This window comes from Erythranthe guttata, chromosome 4, assembly GCF_056151865.1.
Source record: "Erythranthe guttata isolate IM_541 chromosome 4, IM_541, whole genome shotgun sequence".
Lineage (NCBI taxonomy): Eukaryota > Viridiplantae > Streptophyta > Magnoliopsida > Lamiales > Phrymaceae > Erythranthe > Erythranthe guttata.
In genome coordinates this window covers 282,644-300,392 of record NC_142536.1, presented here as the reverse complement: position 1 = coordinate 300,392, position 17,749 = coordinate 282,644, and the positions used below count along the sequence as shown (strand labels likewise).

At 34.8% G+C, this 17,749-nt stretch overlaps 3 protein-coding genes across 9 annotated transcripts; 2 read left to right on the top strand and 1 right to left on the bottom strand.

The window, feature by feature from the left end:
* The first annotated feature begins 961 nt into the window (after positions 1 to 961).
* LOC105955182 (putative ubiquitin-conjugating enzyme E2 25) lies at positions 962 to 2,220 on the top strand. Its single transcript, XM_012978886.2, has one exon. It carries the CDS (start codon positions 973 to 975, stop codon positions 1,939 to 1,941), a length of 969 nt encoding a protein of 322 aa, XP_012834340.2. The 5' UTR covers positions 962 to 972; the 3' UTR covers positions 1,942 to 2,220.
* A 9,210-nt stretch (positions 2,221 to 11,430) lies between these two features.
* WRKY23 (WRKY DNA-binding protein 23) lies at positions 11,431 to 13,152 on the top strand. The gene is made up of 3 exons (XM_012978923.2): positions 11,431 to 12,247; positions 12,357 to 12,503; positions 12,598 to 13,152. The coding sequence occupies exons 1-3, from the start codon at positions 11,847 to 11,849 to the stop codon at positions 12,983 to 12,985; spliced, it is 936 nt and encodes a 311-aa protein (XP_012834377.2). The 5' UTR covers positions 11,431 to 11,846; the 3' UTR covers positions 12,986 to 13,152.
* Positions 13,153 to 13,493: 341 nt separating this feature from the next.
* On the bottom strand, positions 13,494 to 17,526 carry LOC105955191 (flowering time control protein-related / FCA gamma-like protein). 7 transcript variants are annotated; one of them, XR_016030620.1, is made up of 14 exons: positions 17,241 to 17,525; positions 17,089 to 17,159; positions 16,834 to 16,912; positions 16,284 to 16,366; positions 16,139 to 16,190; positions 15,627 to 15,703; positions 15,333 to 15,399; positions 14,927 to 15,006; positions 14,772 to 14,836; positions 14,577 to 14,643; positions 14,398 to 14,440; positions 14,267 to 14,340; positions 13,984 to 14,185; positions 13,494 to 13,787 (listed from the first exon to the last, which is right to left on the bottom strand). XR_016030620.1 is itself a non-coding variant. In XM_088816122.1 (14 exons), the coding sequence occupies exons 1-13, from the start codon at positions 17,455 to 17,457 to the stop codon at positions 14,072 to 14,074; spliced, it is 1,089 nt and encodes a 362-aa protein (XP_088672248.1). In that variant the 5' UTR covers positions 17,458 to 17,526; the 3' UTR covers positions 13,494 to 13,787; positions 14,069 to 14,071. The 7 variants fall into 7 exon arrangements, 3 of the variants coding, with proteins under 3 accessions (XP_088672248.1, XP_088672246.1, XP_088672247.1); XR_016030621.1 differs by having other exon boundaries at positions 13,494 to 13,784; XM_088816122.1 differs by having other exon boundaries at positions 14,069 to 14,185; positions 17,241 to 17,526.
* Between the last annotated feature and the right edge of the window lie 223 nt (positions 17,527 to 17,749).

The window sequence follows — 17,749 nt, the reverse complement described above, 5'->3', positions numbered from 1 at the left end:
AGGTGAAGATGAAGATAAAAACGGGTGGTCAATTTTGCTTTGGTGTTGGATGGGAAATGAGGTTTTGTACTTGTATTGAGTATCATAATTAAGTTAAATATGTATGAATAAGGAAATAACCATTTATTATATAATTAACATAAATGCTGATATTGAAATTTGTAAGAAAAAATAAAAGACATAATTGGCCAAATTAAAGGAAATTCAAAATTTCCTTATTAAATATCAATATAATATTTATTTTATAATTAACATAAATGTAATAAAGAAATAATTTTTTTGAAATAGGTTAAATAATAAATATGACAAAATGTAATAAAGACTAATTAAGGATAGAAGTCCACAAATAAAAGAGATGAAAAGATTTGGGATCAAAATTGAAGATGTCAAAACTTCAATTGTGTATTCTCCCTTTATATATTATATAGATTCTTCCTCATCTTGATTTTACACGTGGCTTTGCCATGTAATAGTCCTTGGGCCGAACCTAGAAATCCAGCAAGCCATTTTATAACTAGATGGGCCGAGCCTAGCTATCCAGCAAGCCACTTTATAACTAGATGGGCCGAGCCTAGCTATCCAGCAAGCCACTTTATAATTAGCTGGGCCGAACCTAGCTATCCAGCAACCCACTTTATAATTAGATGGGCGGAGCCCAGAGTTTGTTTAGGGCTATGTTTTTCACACAGAATCTGTATCTCAAAATTATGATGTCATTAATCACATATATATTTATGATATATTAAAAAATAAAAATTACCAAAATAAAAAATTAGGGCGAGCACTGCGATATACTTACCCACGCTCACAAGGAAAAATAAAAGAGTCCTGATCGAATCTTAATAAAAGAGCGAGAGAGATATTCTGTTTACAAGTCTAGATATACACAAATTCAATTCGTTCAAACTTAGCAAACTCATAACTCTTATATATATATATATACATATATACATACAGGTTTGACATATTATTATGGATCGAGATCTTCCAAATAATCCCAAATCCACCAGAGACATGGAAACGAAGAACAACATGTATGGGGAGATTGAAGAGATTTACGATCAAGTTCAAACCAAATTCAACAGCTTCAAGAACTTCGGAATAGCCTCAAATAATCCGTTCGATCACCATTACTTCAGTTACAGGAGCAACTACAGGAACATCAGTTTGTGGCCAATCTTCAGTCGAAGGATCAGTCAAGAATGGGAGTTTCTGGAACAAAATACTCCGAGTTCGATTTTCTTCAGGGCGTACGAGCAGAGGATTAATCTTATGAGGGCAGCTATTGTGGGCCCGCCCGGAACTCCTTATCACCATTGCTTGTTTTTCTTCGACATAATCTACCCCTCGGATTATCCCGCTACCCCTCCAAAGATATACTCTCTGTCCGATGGGATTGATTTGGACACGACGAGCTTACGCTTCTGCAGTAAGGTTGAAGAGTGGAGCCCTGAAGAGTATAGTATTTTGCATGTACTTGAGTCAATCCAGGATCAGATCTTCGGTTCTAAATCACCCGATACTGCAAAGAGTTGTCTTTTTTTCTCGTCTCCTAAATCGGAAGAAGTGAAGTACGATGAAGAGATGGATTTTTCGTTAATGTGTGAAAAGATGATCAAGATTTTGAAGAGACCTCCGAGGGATTTTGAGGATTTCGTGCCGGGGTATTTCAGGAGCAGGGCGCATCCGATTTTGATGAAATTTAAGGAAAAGAATTACGACAGTGAGGCTATGATTGATTTGTTTGTGACCATGTTTAAGATGTTTGAAAGCACGGGAGCGTACTGCAAACACCATCTCGATTTCTTGAAATCGCAAAAGAAAAAGAGTAAACAAAATCTAGATTCCTTGGTGGCACAAAAGACAAAGAGCTCAGAAAAGAACAAAGCAATAGTTAGCAGTCTTCAAGACCATTTATTTGCTAATTGTAGGTTGAATTAGCTTAGTTTAGTTTCAAACTTCCGACCGGAGTTTGATCCTGCAAATTCGTGCATAGGATCGATTCCTCTAATCTTCACTTTGATTTAGTGCAACATAGGAAAGATTCCTCTTTACTTTGATTTAATGCAAATTTTCATGTTATTGATCTTGATTTTATACTACCTATACCACGTGGTTACGTATATGTTCGTTCATGTGGTTACGTATATGTTCTAGAACCGTTTATATTTAGTCCTTCGATATGTTAGGGTTCGCTAGAGATTTATATAGCTAATCTTAGTTTCAGACTATCGATTAATGTAACTTCTGCGCCCGGAGCAACAGAAAAAATTGCACAATTAATGTCAATAATAACGCAATAAACGCATTATCATCGATCGACATTGCACAATTAATGTCAAGAATAACGCAATAAACGAAATTATCATCGATCGACAAACGTCGATTAACAGACAGTTGCATCCATACAAAGAAGAACCAATATGTAACACAGATCTTCAGTGGAACAGAGAACAGAGCAAGAGGGACCTAATATTTATAGATCTGGATCTCATTTTTTTTTTAAAGAATATAACTTTGGCACAGAGGATGCAATTCAACCTAAAAATCAAATATTCAGCACAAGCAAAATAAATATTCAAAATGAAATTGAAGATCTAATCACCTCAAAATCGAATCAGAAAATAGAAAAAGAAGAACAAACCTAATTAATTAGGAACCCTCCAACGATGAGGCCTTTTCATCGGCTTAGACTGAGATTTCACAGGCGAGAGCTCAAAACGAAAACACAGATTACGAGTTTGTGCGTGAATCTAACATTGCAGAATTAAAATTCAAAATCAAAATCAAAATCCGGCACACAGAGTATGTGCTGAAGACGTTAGATTCACGCGCAAATCCGAAATATGTCTCTTCTTACACATTTTTCCATAGTACTAAACTTGTCAGGATTGTGAATGCCGGCCTCTTATTTATACCAAGTACAAACGGCCAACCCTAAAAGGCTGATATTTCCGTTTTGGTGGTGACGTGGCCGATTTGACTGTTTCAGCCTTTAGACTTTCTAGATTGTGCTCTTTTTTTTTTTGATAGAAAAAAACACAATTAATAAAAGTTAAAATTACATGAGTCCAGAATAGGGTGACCCCTATCAACAAAACAAGAAAGAGGAATTACATTAGGGGCAACATGCCCTTCAAAACAAGTGCTGGAAGCCCATTTCCCCAAATTATGGGCTGCCTCGTTCCCCATTCTAGGGATGAATTTAAAAATCCATGTGGGCCAAAGATTCCAGAAGCGTTTGATTTCTTCAATTGGCACAGATGCAGTCCATTGAGGAGGGAGATCTTTATCCATAATAAGCTTAACCGCATTAATACAGTCAGTTTCAATGATAGCATTGCTGATTTTTGCAAAATTTAAAAGCTTGCATGCATCCAAAATAGCTAAACATTCAGCCACCAAAGAGTCCATGCATGCATGAGATTTAGTGAATGCATTGAAAATAGAGCCATTGGAATTCCTGAAAATACAGCTTGCCATAGCATTGCCTTTACTGAAGGTGGTGTCGGTATTGACCTTAATCCAGTCAAGACTCAGGAGGTGGTATGGTCCAGGCTTGATTCAATTCTTTCCCAGCTTTTAATGATTTGAGGCTTTGACAATTCCAGTGCTCCTTTGCACTTTTAGATACCGTGTGTAGAAGTTCCTGCAGAGAAAGTGAGGGTGAACCATGAGCCACTTTATTTCTATTCATCCACAGTAAATCAAACAACACAGCAGTAAAAAAATAAATTCTTCTCTATCAGCAAGGGAAGGAAGAAAATTGTTCTTTTTATCCAGAATAAGATCAATCCAGGCATTAATCGGTTCATTTCTAAAAGGATCAATACGAATGTTCCATTTAGAGATGAACCAGATTTGTTGGATGAAAGGGCAAGACAAGAACAAATGATCAATATCTTCAAGATGAGAACTGCAAAAAAAACAACCAGTGTCATTTGAGGGGAAAAGACGACTCAATCTGGCTTTTGTAGGGATAAGGTCATTTGCAATTTTCCAAAAAAGAAGCTTGTGTCTGTTGTGTAATTTAGAAGACCAGAGATTCTTCCAGTTAAGAGGAGGGTAATTTGACGGGGAGGAATTAAAACGGTTGGCTTGATCGGAGAGATAAGCACTCTTGGACGTGAACTTCCCTGACTTGGAGGGAGACCAAAAGAGTGCATTAGGCAAAGCCAGAGGAGAGATTTGGACTTTCAATATCTCATTTACCACATTTACAGGGAAGTAAGTGGTTAGAAGATTGAAATTCCATGTGCTAGTCTCTTCAATAATAAGGTTTCTGACAAGAGCAATGAGGTAAGAATTTGAGTTCGGAGAAGGAGATGTGGGGGTAAAGCCATCCAATGAGGGAATCCACGGGTCTTTCCAAGTTAAAACATCTGAATTAGAACAAATAGAGAAGCAAGCACCTTTTGTAATAAGATCCCTAGTTTCATTTTCCGTGTTATAATAATATTTGTTCACTTTCATTAACATATTCAATAATAATATCCATGGGCAAAAAAAACATATTATATGTCTAAAATATTTTTATTAATAATTCTTTTTCAACTAAAATATTATTGATTTTTTTAGAAATAAATAACTTCAAATTAAAAAGGTAGTTGGAAAAACGATGAATAATGCAGTAATCATCATCTAAACCGCGAAAACGAAATTAAGAAATAACGAGTTAGAAGCCAAGCGATTGAATTTTGTAATAAATATTTTCACTAAGCTTGTGTCGAAACTCTTGTGATGTAATCGATTTTAAATTCTTAACTGCATTTTTTAGCCAGGTAAGAGAACTCGTATTATATAGTGGATCGAAATTTTACAATTATTTACATAGAGTTGCTAAAAAAAAGTAAATATCTATTAAGAAGCAAAGAAGATGACCTTTCCATTTAAGCAGCAAAATGGGTCGTAAATATCTAAAAGCCCCAATAAAGATGTTTTCATTAGTAAAGTCCAACCTCTTTCTATGCAGCCCAATAAAATAGGCCCAACTAGGGATTGTAGTTTTTTTACTAGCCCAAATACATACAATACGGGTCGGGTCGAAATGACCAGAATTTGCTATTTGGATCTAGATCCCCACTCCCACGGGATTCATTTTGAATTTAATTAATTAAACAATTGATAACAAATATAAAATCCATTTGTATAGGTAGTGAGGTGCAAAATAATTAGCAGTTGTCCTCCTAAATTGTTGTTTCAGAAAATAAATATAATTGAGACCTTTGTCTTTAAAATTTGTCAGCCGCCCACTAATTATATATTGCATGTGAAAGCCGCAAAATTAATTTAAATAAACGGAGAATATATATTGCCAGCGATTCTGGTTAGGTTACAAACTAGCTATAATGTATCTTAAAACATTGGTGTAGTTCAGAAATGTTATCCTAAAAGCAAAAACTTTCTTCTTCATTACCCAGTTTTTCCACTTCCAGACTTTAATATTGTAAACTAATTTTATCAGCAATTTAATTCTATAAATATAGTAAAATACTATCCGATGAAATTCAACAAATTTTACGTAGAAAAAATCGGTTTATTTGATGATAACTACACCGGATGCTTATTAACCGTTGATGTGCACATGATCACACATATCAACGATTACGAATCGCCGGATGTATTTCACCACCCGAGTGTAGCATCTCAAAGACCGAAAAAGTCGACAAAAAGAAGAAAAAATGGAAAGCAACTGGACGGCAGAACAGCAGAATAGGAACAGCTGTAATATAGGGACCCAAATATATATAGTGAAAGAGTTGTGAATAATGATACACGTCGCTTGCACAAAAAGACCATATTTCGCCACGATTACTCATTTTTACACACATGTGCATGCATGTGCTCTTATTACACAACTATCTCATTCATCTTTCCTCTTTCATTTTCAGCCATACAAATAATTCAATTATATACATAAGAGCTTGATTAATTTGAACAAAAATGCTAATAATATATTTAATTTGAGCTTGATTATATTTAATATATGTATACATGCATGTTATTATACGGTGCAACAAACATTAATTGTATGGATCATGTCAAAAAACAATTCGTGAATCAGGTCTAGTAGTAGAATATGGGAGCACGTTAAGCTAGCTTCATGAACAAGATTTAATAATTAATATCCTGCTTAATTAATTAATTATCTATATGGCAAACCAAATAATTGAAATAAAGATAATTGTCGCAGCTTCTGAGAAGATTCATGTGTTTCAATCGTCCACAAAATTCAAAAGAGACTATTATTTAAATTAAATAAAGTTGAGAAAAGTAATTAATAATTAAAATGACACAAAAAAAAAAAAAATCCTTATCCCAACACAAAAATCTACACAGACCCTTTTTGTGGAGACAAAAGTTGACATAAATCCGTCCTAAGTCATCTAAACAATTAATTGATGTAACACTAATATTAATTATAAGATTCTTCTTCCCAAACATGCATGGCAAGTGCCCTAACCACCGCCGTCCGCCGCCATTAAAGTGCTCTATTGAGCTGGAATTGAAATTACAACTTTCATATTAATTCATGATTAATATATTATTGCATGATCCAATACTAAAATTTCCTTTGATTTTTTTTTTTATTTCTTTATCCCACAAATCCTTCACCATAAGAACACTTGAATATCATTTTTCTTTTTTACAAAATGTATAATTAAATTCGTGTGTGTGTGTGTGTGTGTGTGTTCATTGAATTTGGAAAAAAAGTTGGGTAAAGGAATAAGCCAGGGTGTTTTTATTTAATTTGTTGTGATATATATATATATATATGGAGGTGGTGTGATGAAAGTTATAAGGTGGTGGTTTGATGGTGAAGTTGAGAGAATTGTAACATGTGGTTGCATGTGAATCAAGTTTCAAGAACATGCCCAATTATATATATATATATATATTTCAGCCACACCCATAAATCAACAAAATCATGCCTCTCTTAATTACAAATTAATTGATTCATCCCACTGTATTGGAACATCTTGTCTAATTATTTCCCACGTGGACCCACCAAAAACCCCAACATTATCAACAAAATTAAATATTGTTTAATCAATTTAATCTATAATTAATAATAGATTTGAAATCATTAGCTCAAATCATAAGGGATTAATCATTCTATTTAATGAGGTGACCTAATTAAATAAATAATTGGTTTGCTCTAAAATGTTGGTATTATTGGCCAAAAATAATAGGTAGAAAGGTCCCACACAAAATTCAATTCAATAATTTGAAATGTTATCCTGAATAGCCACCAACCCAACCCTGGTTCCATTTCAAGTATAAAATGTCAGCATTTGTGACACCTGAACAGCACCAATATTGGCTGATAACAACTGTTTCAGCTAGTAATTTCATCAAACACTTAGACTGCAACCATATATTTTCTTCTTCTTCTTACATTCCATAATGGGAAACCCAATCCTTTCATCCCTCCTGGAATTACTCGCCAAAGAAAAGTGCGATTTCAGCAACCCTTTGTGGAGAAAACTAAGCCTGGAATTACAGTCGTCCTCGTCGAACAGAAATCCCTCGCCGCCGGAGATGCAAATAAGGAGGAGCAGAAGAAGTATGGTGATGAAGAGAAGGGCGCGTTTGGATCGGTGCATAAGGCCGATAAACGCAATTGAAAGGAAGGTGAGAGTACTGAAAAAGCTGATTCCGAACAGTGAGTACATGGGGGTGGAGACTCTTTTCCGGGAGACGGCGGATTACATTGTTGCTTTACAGATGAGGGCTAAAGCAATGCAGATTATGGTTGATGCGTTGTCTGCTTCTGCCGATGAGTAATCTTTTTAACTTGTAAACAAACGCCGATGGTGATATATATTATATTCATATACCATCAATTCCTTATTTTTCATTAATTTGTCCTGTCTTTATTTTTTTTTTTTCTTTTTATATATATAGATATTGATTATATTATTTAGAGATGTGCAACGACATTTGCCTGGATTTTATTAGTGGCAACTTAATTTGTTTTTCTATTTCAAGTTTCTACTGTGTGGAAAAATGACTGGCCAAGTGTTGATTTTCATATTATTAAATCTTATAATAATGACGTCATATGTTCTTTAATCTAATTTTGATGTTAGTTTTTATTTATATATATTGTTGTATCACCTTCACTGAGGAAGATGATCACTCGTTTCTCACGTCGAGTTTTCTCTCTTAACTTCCTATGGTGTATCTCGTTTTTGTGTAAAACAACGATAAAACAATCTATAAAGTGTTGAAGAATAAAAAAATCGAAGTCGATCATTTAACGCTCTCCTTACTCTGCCAATTATAGCGGACATATCGATAATCTCGTATAATGCAAAAGGGATCATATATAACATGTGATAAGATGTTATTTGAAAATTAAAATCAATTATTTATAAAGATAAAAATATTTCAATATCAAATTTGTGAATGGGCCGGGCCAATTTTGGGCCCAATTTGCTAAATAAATGGGCTCATTCATGTGGGCTTTTGTTGCGGTGCCGAGTGTAGGGATGGCAGCGGAGCGGGTACCCTCGAAGAAATGCAATACCAGAACCATTACCATTTAATATAGCTCAAACCATGACCATACCAAACCCATTTAAAAAGTTAATGGAAATACCAGAACCATTACCACGAATATCCGGATACCCACGGGTACCCATTTACCATTTAAATTGTGATAATAAAAATAACTTTAGGTCCGATAACTTTTAAATAACTCTCAGAAAAGAGGAAGAAAAAAAAAGTAAATTATACAAATATATACTCCCTAAATTATTTAATAATTTGCCAAATTATTTTTTTTATTTCATATTATGTTGAATTAATATATATATATATATATATATATATATATATATATATATATATATATATATATATATATATATATATATATATATATATATATATATATATGGTCGGGTACCCATGACCGTAAAGGTAAAACCAGAACCATACCAAAACCATGACGGTTTTCTTTTCTTTTACCAAAACCATTACCAAACCCTAATGGTTTCGGTAACGGGTTTTAAACGGAGCGGATACCCGCGGATAGCTAGCGGTTCGGGTTTTTTTGCCATCCCTAGCCGAGTGTGATATGGGCTTATTTAAGTTCAAATTGATTCAAACGAAACCAAATATTTCAATTAAAATATTCTTTTTGAATATATATTTTTTTAAATAAAATAATGTATGTCTATTATTATTTAGTGACAATATTTTCTATTGTAGTAAAAACAAACATGCTCTCGAACAAATAATACACAAACTACACGAAAGAGGAATTGCCGACAAGTCTTTGAATTACTTGGACGAGTTTGAACAAGATAAATTTCAATTATTTATTATTATTAATTTATTTTATTTTGCCAATAGATAAATTTCAAAACTTGGGGCTGGTGAAAGCAATTTAAAACTAACTAGAGGATTAATGCTTTGCTTAGGTTGGATAAGTTATAAAAATTAGCAATTAAAAATGGTACACAAAGATTCTCAATCTAATAATCCGCGGCCATAATTAAGGGATTTGCTTAGACTTATTAACATCATGTTCCCATTATATATATATATCCACTTAAGCTATTTTCAATTAGGAGTCTTAGCCCAACCCATGTGTTTTTCTTCAAAAAAATTAAAAATTAAAATAAATTATTTTCAAATAAAAAAAATAAAAATTGAACCAAATATGATAGATAAATTATTTAGAGCAAGATATAGAATAGAGGCCGAAGAATGTCATTAATTCCTAAATTTGATTTTAAGATTAGGATTAAAGAGTATAGTTAGTAGGAGTCGTGATGATAGTCAAACATGGATATGAGTCACAACATTTGACTCGGAGACTATACACGGTGACTCTTTACTACAAGACAAATCAACTTTAATTTTTGTGTCGTCTCTCTCTCTATATATATATAGGATTGCTTTTTGTCATTCCCATTCTGCCAAACGTATCCTAGAAGCAACATCTATATTTAATCCTTCCATTTATCTTCATTTTTTTTTAAATAATAATAAATTCCAACTCACTTGATTTGTGACTTTGTATTTATGATAAAAGTACAAGATTTATTGTTACAACTTACAAGAAGGTATTTAAGTTATAAATTGCATGCTTAGCAATTTTCATTATTCAATAAAATATTCCCTTTGTTTTTGGTAATAAAAAAGGGAAGATTTGTAACTGAAAATAATATGAAATGCAAAATTGTTGAAAAGCATAACAGTAATAATGGAGGAGAAATAAATAAATATAATAATAAATAGAATATATATATACAAGGAGCGTATAATACAAGCAAAAGCCCCACCGCAGAATATTCCCAAAACGCGTAAGAAATATTGGCACGTGCTGCCATCGTAATCGGACACATCCAGACCGTCGGATTCTATAACGCCCACCGATTGAGCTCCAAGAGGGCCAATTAAATTGGATTATTTGGGCCACGTGGGTTGACATGTATGGTCGAGGCCCAACGGCCGCGCATCGAATTACGGGCTGATGTCGACCCGGTTACAGGTATCGTGGCCCGATTTTCTTCCAATTAATATTAATTTAGCTATAAATAATTGTTAATTAAGAGCATAGATTAAATGCCGTCGTAATAATTAAGTAATTATTATGATAAAAGATTTGGGTTCATCTAATTTAGATACGTCCATGCGCACTGTGGGATTTATGGCAAAATTATTTGATATATACATATTTGTTTACAGCTGTTATTTGGTTGGTAGGGTTTAGATATATATATATATATATAGTTGTCAATTTGAAATGACACATCCATTGTCACAATTGAAAATGATACTTATTGGAGGGAACAAACTTGAAATTTTTATATAAAAACCCAAAATATATATATAAATGGCTTTAGAAAATAGTATTTCGTCCGTTAAAAAAATTCAAAATTTGAATAAATAAATAAAAATGATCAGTTGAGGCTGGACTTAACCGGAGCTTTTTGGTTTAGGTTGAACACGCTAACCGGGTCCCATTATGATCAACCTAGCTACTGAAATATAGGACTATACGAGTCGAGCTTGGGTCAGCTGAAATCTATATACTATTGGACCTCTTTATTATAGGCTTAAGCTCAAATATTATTAGGTGTTATGTCCATAGCTCAATCTCCGTTTTCACATATTTTTTCGAGCTTCGACTTTAAATTTATGTAAAACTTATATCGACGAATAAATAAATTACATATTTTACGTATTTGCTGACAAACATGTTAAAAAACATGAATAAAACATAATTAAACTATGTACAAAAATGTGAGCATTTTTGTAAGAATATAATAATGAGCATCACCATTTCGTAATTGTCGAACAATTTTGGCCCGAAAGGTATATATATAAAAATATATGGGTGTGAAAACTAAATATGTATATTTATAAATGTGAATGTAATATATTATATAGTAGTATACATAGAGGCACATGCACACGAGCAAGGATAAAAAGAGAAGAAAAAGTGGGGAGAGCTTTGTTTGCCGTAATCAGCTCATGTGTCAGTCGATCGCGTTCACACCTTAACCGGCTTACCGGTCAAAACTAACCTTTGAATGTCTCCACCTTCTTTCCACATTAAATGCTTTTTTTCTCCACCGGCTACTCCCGGTCAACCTTTCTCCCCAAGACTCTCCAAAACCAATTAATGAGAATTCACACCTAGCTATTTCACCACTCCCACTTTTTATTTTACACACACACACACACATACATCTCTCTCTCTCTCTCTCTCTCTCTCTCTCTTATATCTCTACCTAGCTAACCCTCAAGTTTGTTCATTTTCTCTCTCTAGAAGAAGAGTGCTAAAGAAGTGTGAGAGAAAGAAAACAAAAGGTATATATCATCAAATGGAAGATCCATGCCCATCATCGTCTGACCATTATTATCCAGTTATGAGCAATTTCTCACTAGCAGAGCTGTTGGAGTATTCCGAAGAAGCTGAAAAGAGCTGCAGCTCCTTAGGGTTTATGGAGTTGCTCAATATGCAACAAGACTTCGGCGGCGGCGGCGGCCCCCCTTCTTCTGTGTTTGATGTGTTGCAACAACCCAATTGTGTTGAACCCTCGAATAATAATCATATCCAGGATTCGTCCGATCACGTGCTGAATGCACCACCAACGCCCAATTATTCCTCTATTTCTTCTGAATCCAGCGGCGGTGGCGGCCAGAACGATGAACACACCAAAGAGGGGGTGGAGGAAGAAGAAGATGAAGAAGAGCTGGAGGAAAACCACAAGACTAAGAAACAGTAAGTGGTTTAGCTGTATGCATACATAGTGTTTGATGTTCGTGTTTTTTGTTGAAATATTAATTTAATTACTAATAACTGAGAGATTTAAATAAATAAATAAAAAAAGGTTGAAAGCGAAGAAAACAACAAGTCAGAAGAAGCAGAGGGAGCCAAGATTTGCTTTCATGACAAAGAGTGAGGTTGATCACTTGGAAGATGGCTACAGATGGAGAAAATATGGTCAGAAAGCTGTCAAAAACAGCCCTTTTCCCAGGTACTTTTTATTATTCTTAAATTAATCTTTCACCTTTTACATTTTTATTTTGCTGCTGTATATAGAGATACATAATTGTTGTGTATGTTTGCAGGAGCTATTACAAGTGCACATTTGCATCATGCAATGTGAAGAAAAGGGTGGAGAGATCCTCAGATGATCCTAGCATTGTTGTGACTACATACGAAGGCCAACACACTCATCCTAGCCCCATAAACTCACGGTCCTCCGCTGCCGCCGCCGCTCTACCGCCACCGTATAATTCCGGCTTCTCGATCGGTGGTGCCGCCCGTTTCCAACCGCCTGCGCAAATGGTTTCGGCTCAGAATAATAATCAGCAACAGTTCATGTCGTTTCTTGCAAACTGTGGAGGTGCACAGCAGTTGCTCTTTGGCCCTCAGTCTTCTGCTAATTTGCTAGCAGACCATGGACTTCTTCAAGATATTCTGCCTTGGTCCTTTATTAAGAATGAAGAGCAATGAATTGGGGATTAATTTGATTGTGCAATTTATGTGTTCCTCGTTACATTTACTGACTGATTGTAGGAAATGTTTGTAGATGAAACTAGTATGTACTGTTTTTTTATTTTATTTTATTTTTTTCAGACGATAAATGGTAATCTTTTATAGTACAAAGTTGCAAACCCTAATTGTTGGTGGCCTTAGTGTAAATGACTCCATTATGTTATGGAAGTGTGACATGGGGCAATTGTTTTTCCTAGAGAAGTGGGATCTCAAAATATGGTCTTGGAAATTTATTTGTGAGGTTCGATATATCGAGTCTCTGAAATGACGAACAATGGTAATTTGTGATGAAGAATTACGCGAACAACAAAGGTAGGGAAAAAACCAATGTCCTCATCAGTTATGTTCTTGTTAACATTTTCTATATATCCGAGTAAATGAATGGAGAATTGTTTTTTCTGTTGCTGAGAATTCTTCAACTCGGCTAGTGACCGACACTTGACGGCGTTAATGGAAGAAAAGATCATGACCAAGAACTACGTCTAAAATCACTCAACAGTTTGTTTTTTTACAGCACAGACAAAAACAATTACGAAAAGGTAGCTGTTGTGTTATAATGGGGTCATTCGTACGATATAATTCCATAAATAATTCTAAGTTTGTAAGGTAAGAACTAGGAGGAGACATGTTAAATAGAAGATATAAAATGCAGCCATTGTACATACAGCATGCCTAGCTTTGTTGAGCTTGTCAAGTAGCAAAGAAACCTCCAAAGTTAGGGTGTGCAGATCTCTTACATTCACCATTTCCAGTTACACTGCTGCAAGATAACACAAAGCAAATTCTTAACTTGTCAAATGATGCGATGACTTGGTCGACAAATTGGAATATCTAGCAGCTCAGTATTGAGATATCTTATATTCCAAGTGAGAGTTATTTGCATCACCCAAAAGAATTTTGTTAAAAAGAAATATAAAAAGAAATATAAAAAGAAAAACGAGTCAACTGAAACTAACCATTTTGTGTATATTCGGAGGGCAGGTGGTGGTTCCAACTGCACCTCTTGTTAGTGAGGCTGTTAGGCTTTTGAGCTATATATACCTTTTATGCTTCAGAGACATCTGGTGAAGAAGGGGTCTGAGTTATTGAATTCTGCTGCTGTTCTTCCAGATCATCAAGTTCTTGTTCATAAAGTGCGTACTCTTCGGGAATCTCCCACTAATTTCATATAATTGACACCCATCACAATCACAATCCGAGATTATGTTTTAATTTGTAATGATAATAATAAAATCTTACTCTGCTTTCGCATGTAACACAGTTGTAATAGTACAGCACTCCATCAGGAGATACATGCTCGCTCCAGTCACATTCTGCGAAGTTTTCGATTTCAGCAATAGAATTAAATGCATGAGAAGCAGGTGAAGTACCATTGCTTGTCATTATCCCCGTCTTGCATCCTGGATGTGAAGACTGCAAATATATATATAACAACTTCCTCAGCAAACACCAAGACATACAGTTTTAACAAGACGTGTCAAGCCTACAGTAAAACAGGCCATACACACACTCTTTCCAGTGATTATGGATGAGCAGGAATATTATGTACCTTCATTTGATGCATTTCGTTAGGCATCATATGTCCATTAGATGGATCGTTGAAATGTGGAGCAGGCCTGACGAAAATCACAACAAAAATCATAAGAAAGATAAAAAAACGAAGAGATGGACGCAAACAATATACACATACACACGCAGAGAATTAATAAAAGTAAGAAACCTAGGCTTTACAAATAGATGGTACCTTGAATCCCCTACTCTTGGCTTCTTGGGATCAGCAAACCGAACTATCAACGGTTGATCGCATCCCTAAACAAATAGTATTTCCAGAATAAATATTAACATTGGAATTAAATTTTAAGAACAGGAAAATTCAGACATGCAAGCATAAAGGCTTACTTTCATCATATATGTTCCATGTAAAGCATTAATTGCAGCAATTGCCATATCTCTACAAGAGAACTGGACAAATGCACATCCTTCAAAGCCACAAGGAGTTCACGTGAGGAAAATAGATGACAAATGTCCAACCATCAATAATAAAGGATTTGCAATGTATTCAAGAACACCAAGAGAAACAATAGATTACATGACAACATCTAACATGAACCGACATTTTAATATGAATTGTTTTTTTTTTTTTTAATTCAAGCTTCTTTTTCAGGACACAGAGAATACACTAAAAAGAACAAGTGGAAAGGTCAATGGCAAGAGTAACGCATTAGTCAGTTGTTTCTCAAGCCTCATGCAATCTGAGATTAACTTAGCTGACGGAGCAAGAATGATTATATCACAAGGTACACACCACGATTTTGCTTGAATTCATCCCGGACGATAAAAACCTCCTCCACAACACCAAAGGGGGTAAATATCTGGCAATAGAAACATGCTTGAAAAGTGATATAGATATAATGTCTACTGGAAGTGTTTATAATGGAACATACTGCAAGAAGGCAGAAGATGTACTGCATGCTAAACCTTTTGTTTAACAACGCCCTAGGTAATAAACACCCAAAAAAAATAGCGGGAAGAAGAAAAGGACAGACTGCAACAGTTTAAATGGGCAATATCAATGAAAAAGCAACTGAAAGATACATACTTCTTCAATTTCCCTTTTCAAAGCTTGTCTGCTCACGCAACCAACATACAACTTGTGTACCGGTACACTAGAGAGCCCTAAAGACAGAGAATGAAATCAGATTAACAGGGGGCAAAAAATCTATATTAGATCAGAAAGCATGCAATCAGTATTACAAATATAAGCATTTCTGAGAATTCACGGAACAGCGATATAAAGTTCAAATAATAAATATTTAAACTCATATTGGATAGGCAGGAAACATAGATTATGAAATCATTATAATAGAGAAATGATATTCTCCTTTCTGGTTCAATGATTGCCTGAATGTTGAATTTCATTGATCTAAATAACTCATCAAATGTCAGAACGGTAAGAAAAATGATGGAACAGATTATCGACCCACGGATGACAAACATATACATGTGTCCCCATTTATCACAGGAAAGATCCACTCTGTATTGAAGGACAAACAAAAAATTCAGGAATATCAAATGTATAACAATTGAGGTTTTCATAGAGAAGATAATCACCAAGGCGTTCACGTTCCCCTCCCGCATATTTGACTTTCATAGGAATCATTGCCTGGATGAGATAAACACATAAGAGAAATTAAATGTTTGCGGATTTTTTTTTTTTGCACCCTTGAAATCTGCCACGAAATATGAGATAACTAACCCCAGGGAAAGTGTAGTGACTGTTAAATGCAACAATAGCTCGCTCAGCTTGATCTAGTGCTGCGTACTTCACAAAGCAGTACTCTAGAAGTATATGAAAACAAGAAACTTAAAGTTACATATTCCCGTATTTAAAAAGCAGCAATATGTGCAAAGGCAAATGCGACAAATAGCAGCACAAACAGCATATGCAGGTATATAAATAAGTGGAGCAAAAATATATCATCATGCATATAATAAATATATCATCATGCAGACTAAACGAGGACTTAAGATATTAATGAACCAATACATATGTAGAGTACATGTAGAAAAAGAATATACGAACTGAAAACTAACATAGAACTAATTTTATGGTCACATTAACAAAACTATGTAAACTCATTTAAAGATGCACATTTATATGAAATTTCATGACAAAAGCATGATGAACTAATTCATTAACTCGAGTACAATGTATGTTCTAGCGTTTATAAACCAACCACATTTTTAAACTAAGCACACCACCAGCGTAAATGTAAGTTTTCAAACATTGCCTCATACCGACATACCCTGTTGCAAACCAGTCCTTTTATCCTTGACTAGAATAATATCAACAATATGTCCATACTCGCCGAAAACAGCGCTAACCTGAATTAAACAATTAACAGCATATAAGTAATATCCATAATCAGAGTGTTCGAAATGTCATTGTGCTACTTAAGTCAAAATCATACTGACTAATCGAGCAATGCAACAGTATATACAATCAGAATTACTAAGAATTGTGACTACATCTTGTTCGAATTATTAAGAATTGTGACTACATCTTGTTCAGTAGCTGCTCTTGGAATTCCAACTACGTACAGCTTCACAAAACCGCCATATTCACCACCATCTGCATAAAACTTCACTTAAGAACAGCAAAAAAACTAGGTTAAAAAATTAGTTATCCAATAATTAGAAGTTATTCAATTACTAGATTGAGGATGTTGTCTCTTTTGCCCAGATAGATGCAACGAATTATTGGAATTGCTGTTGAACTGGTAACCAGGGGGCTCATTCTGCTCGCCGTCGAAATTTTGGTGGTGGCGGTGATCCTGGCGATCATCGTGCTGGTGATGGCCGCCGTCGGTGGGAAAAGACGACGTCGTCGCAGCGTGATCGGCGCGCATATCGCCTCCGTAATTCTCCATCCAATTTTTCAACAATAGGGTAATTACGATTCTAACCCTAGGGCTTTCTGAGCCCAAAACACTAGATAAATGCACAAATTTGTTTTAAAAATAATATTAAGATGAGATAGGGCCCAATAATTAAGGAACATGGGCCGTGCTTGATTGAGGTGGCCCATACTTTATTGCCGGTTCAGCCCTACCACGCGATTCTTTTTGTTGCGCATGTTCCAATTTCTTTTGTCACACTTGTTATTATTCATTGACCAAATCGTTGTCGCTTCATTTTATTTTCGGTTTTGAATTTTTCTTT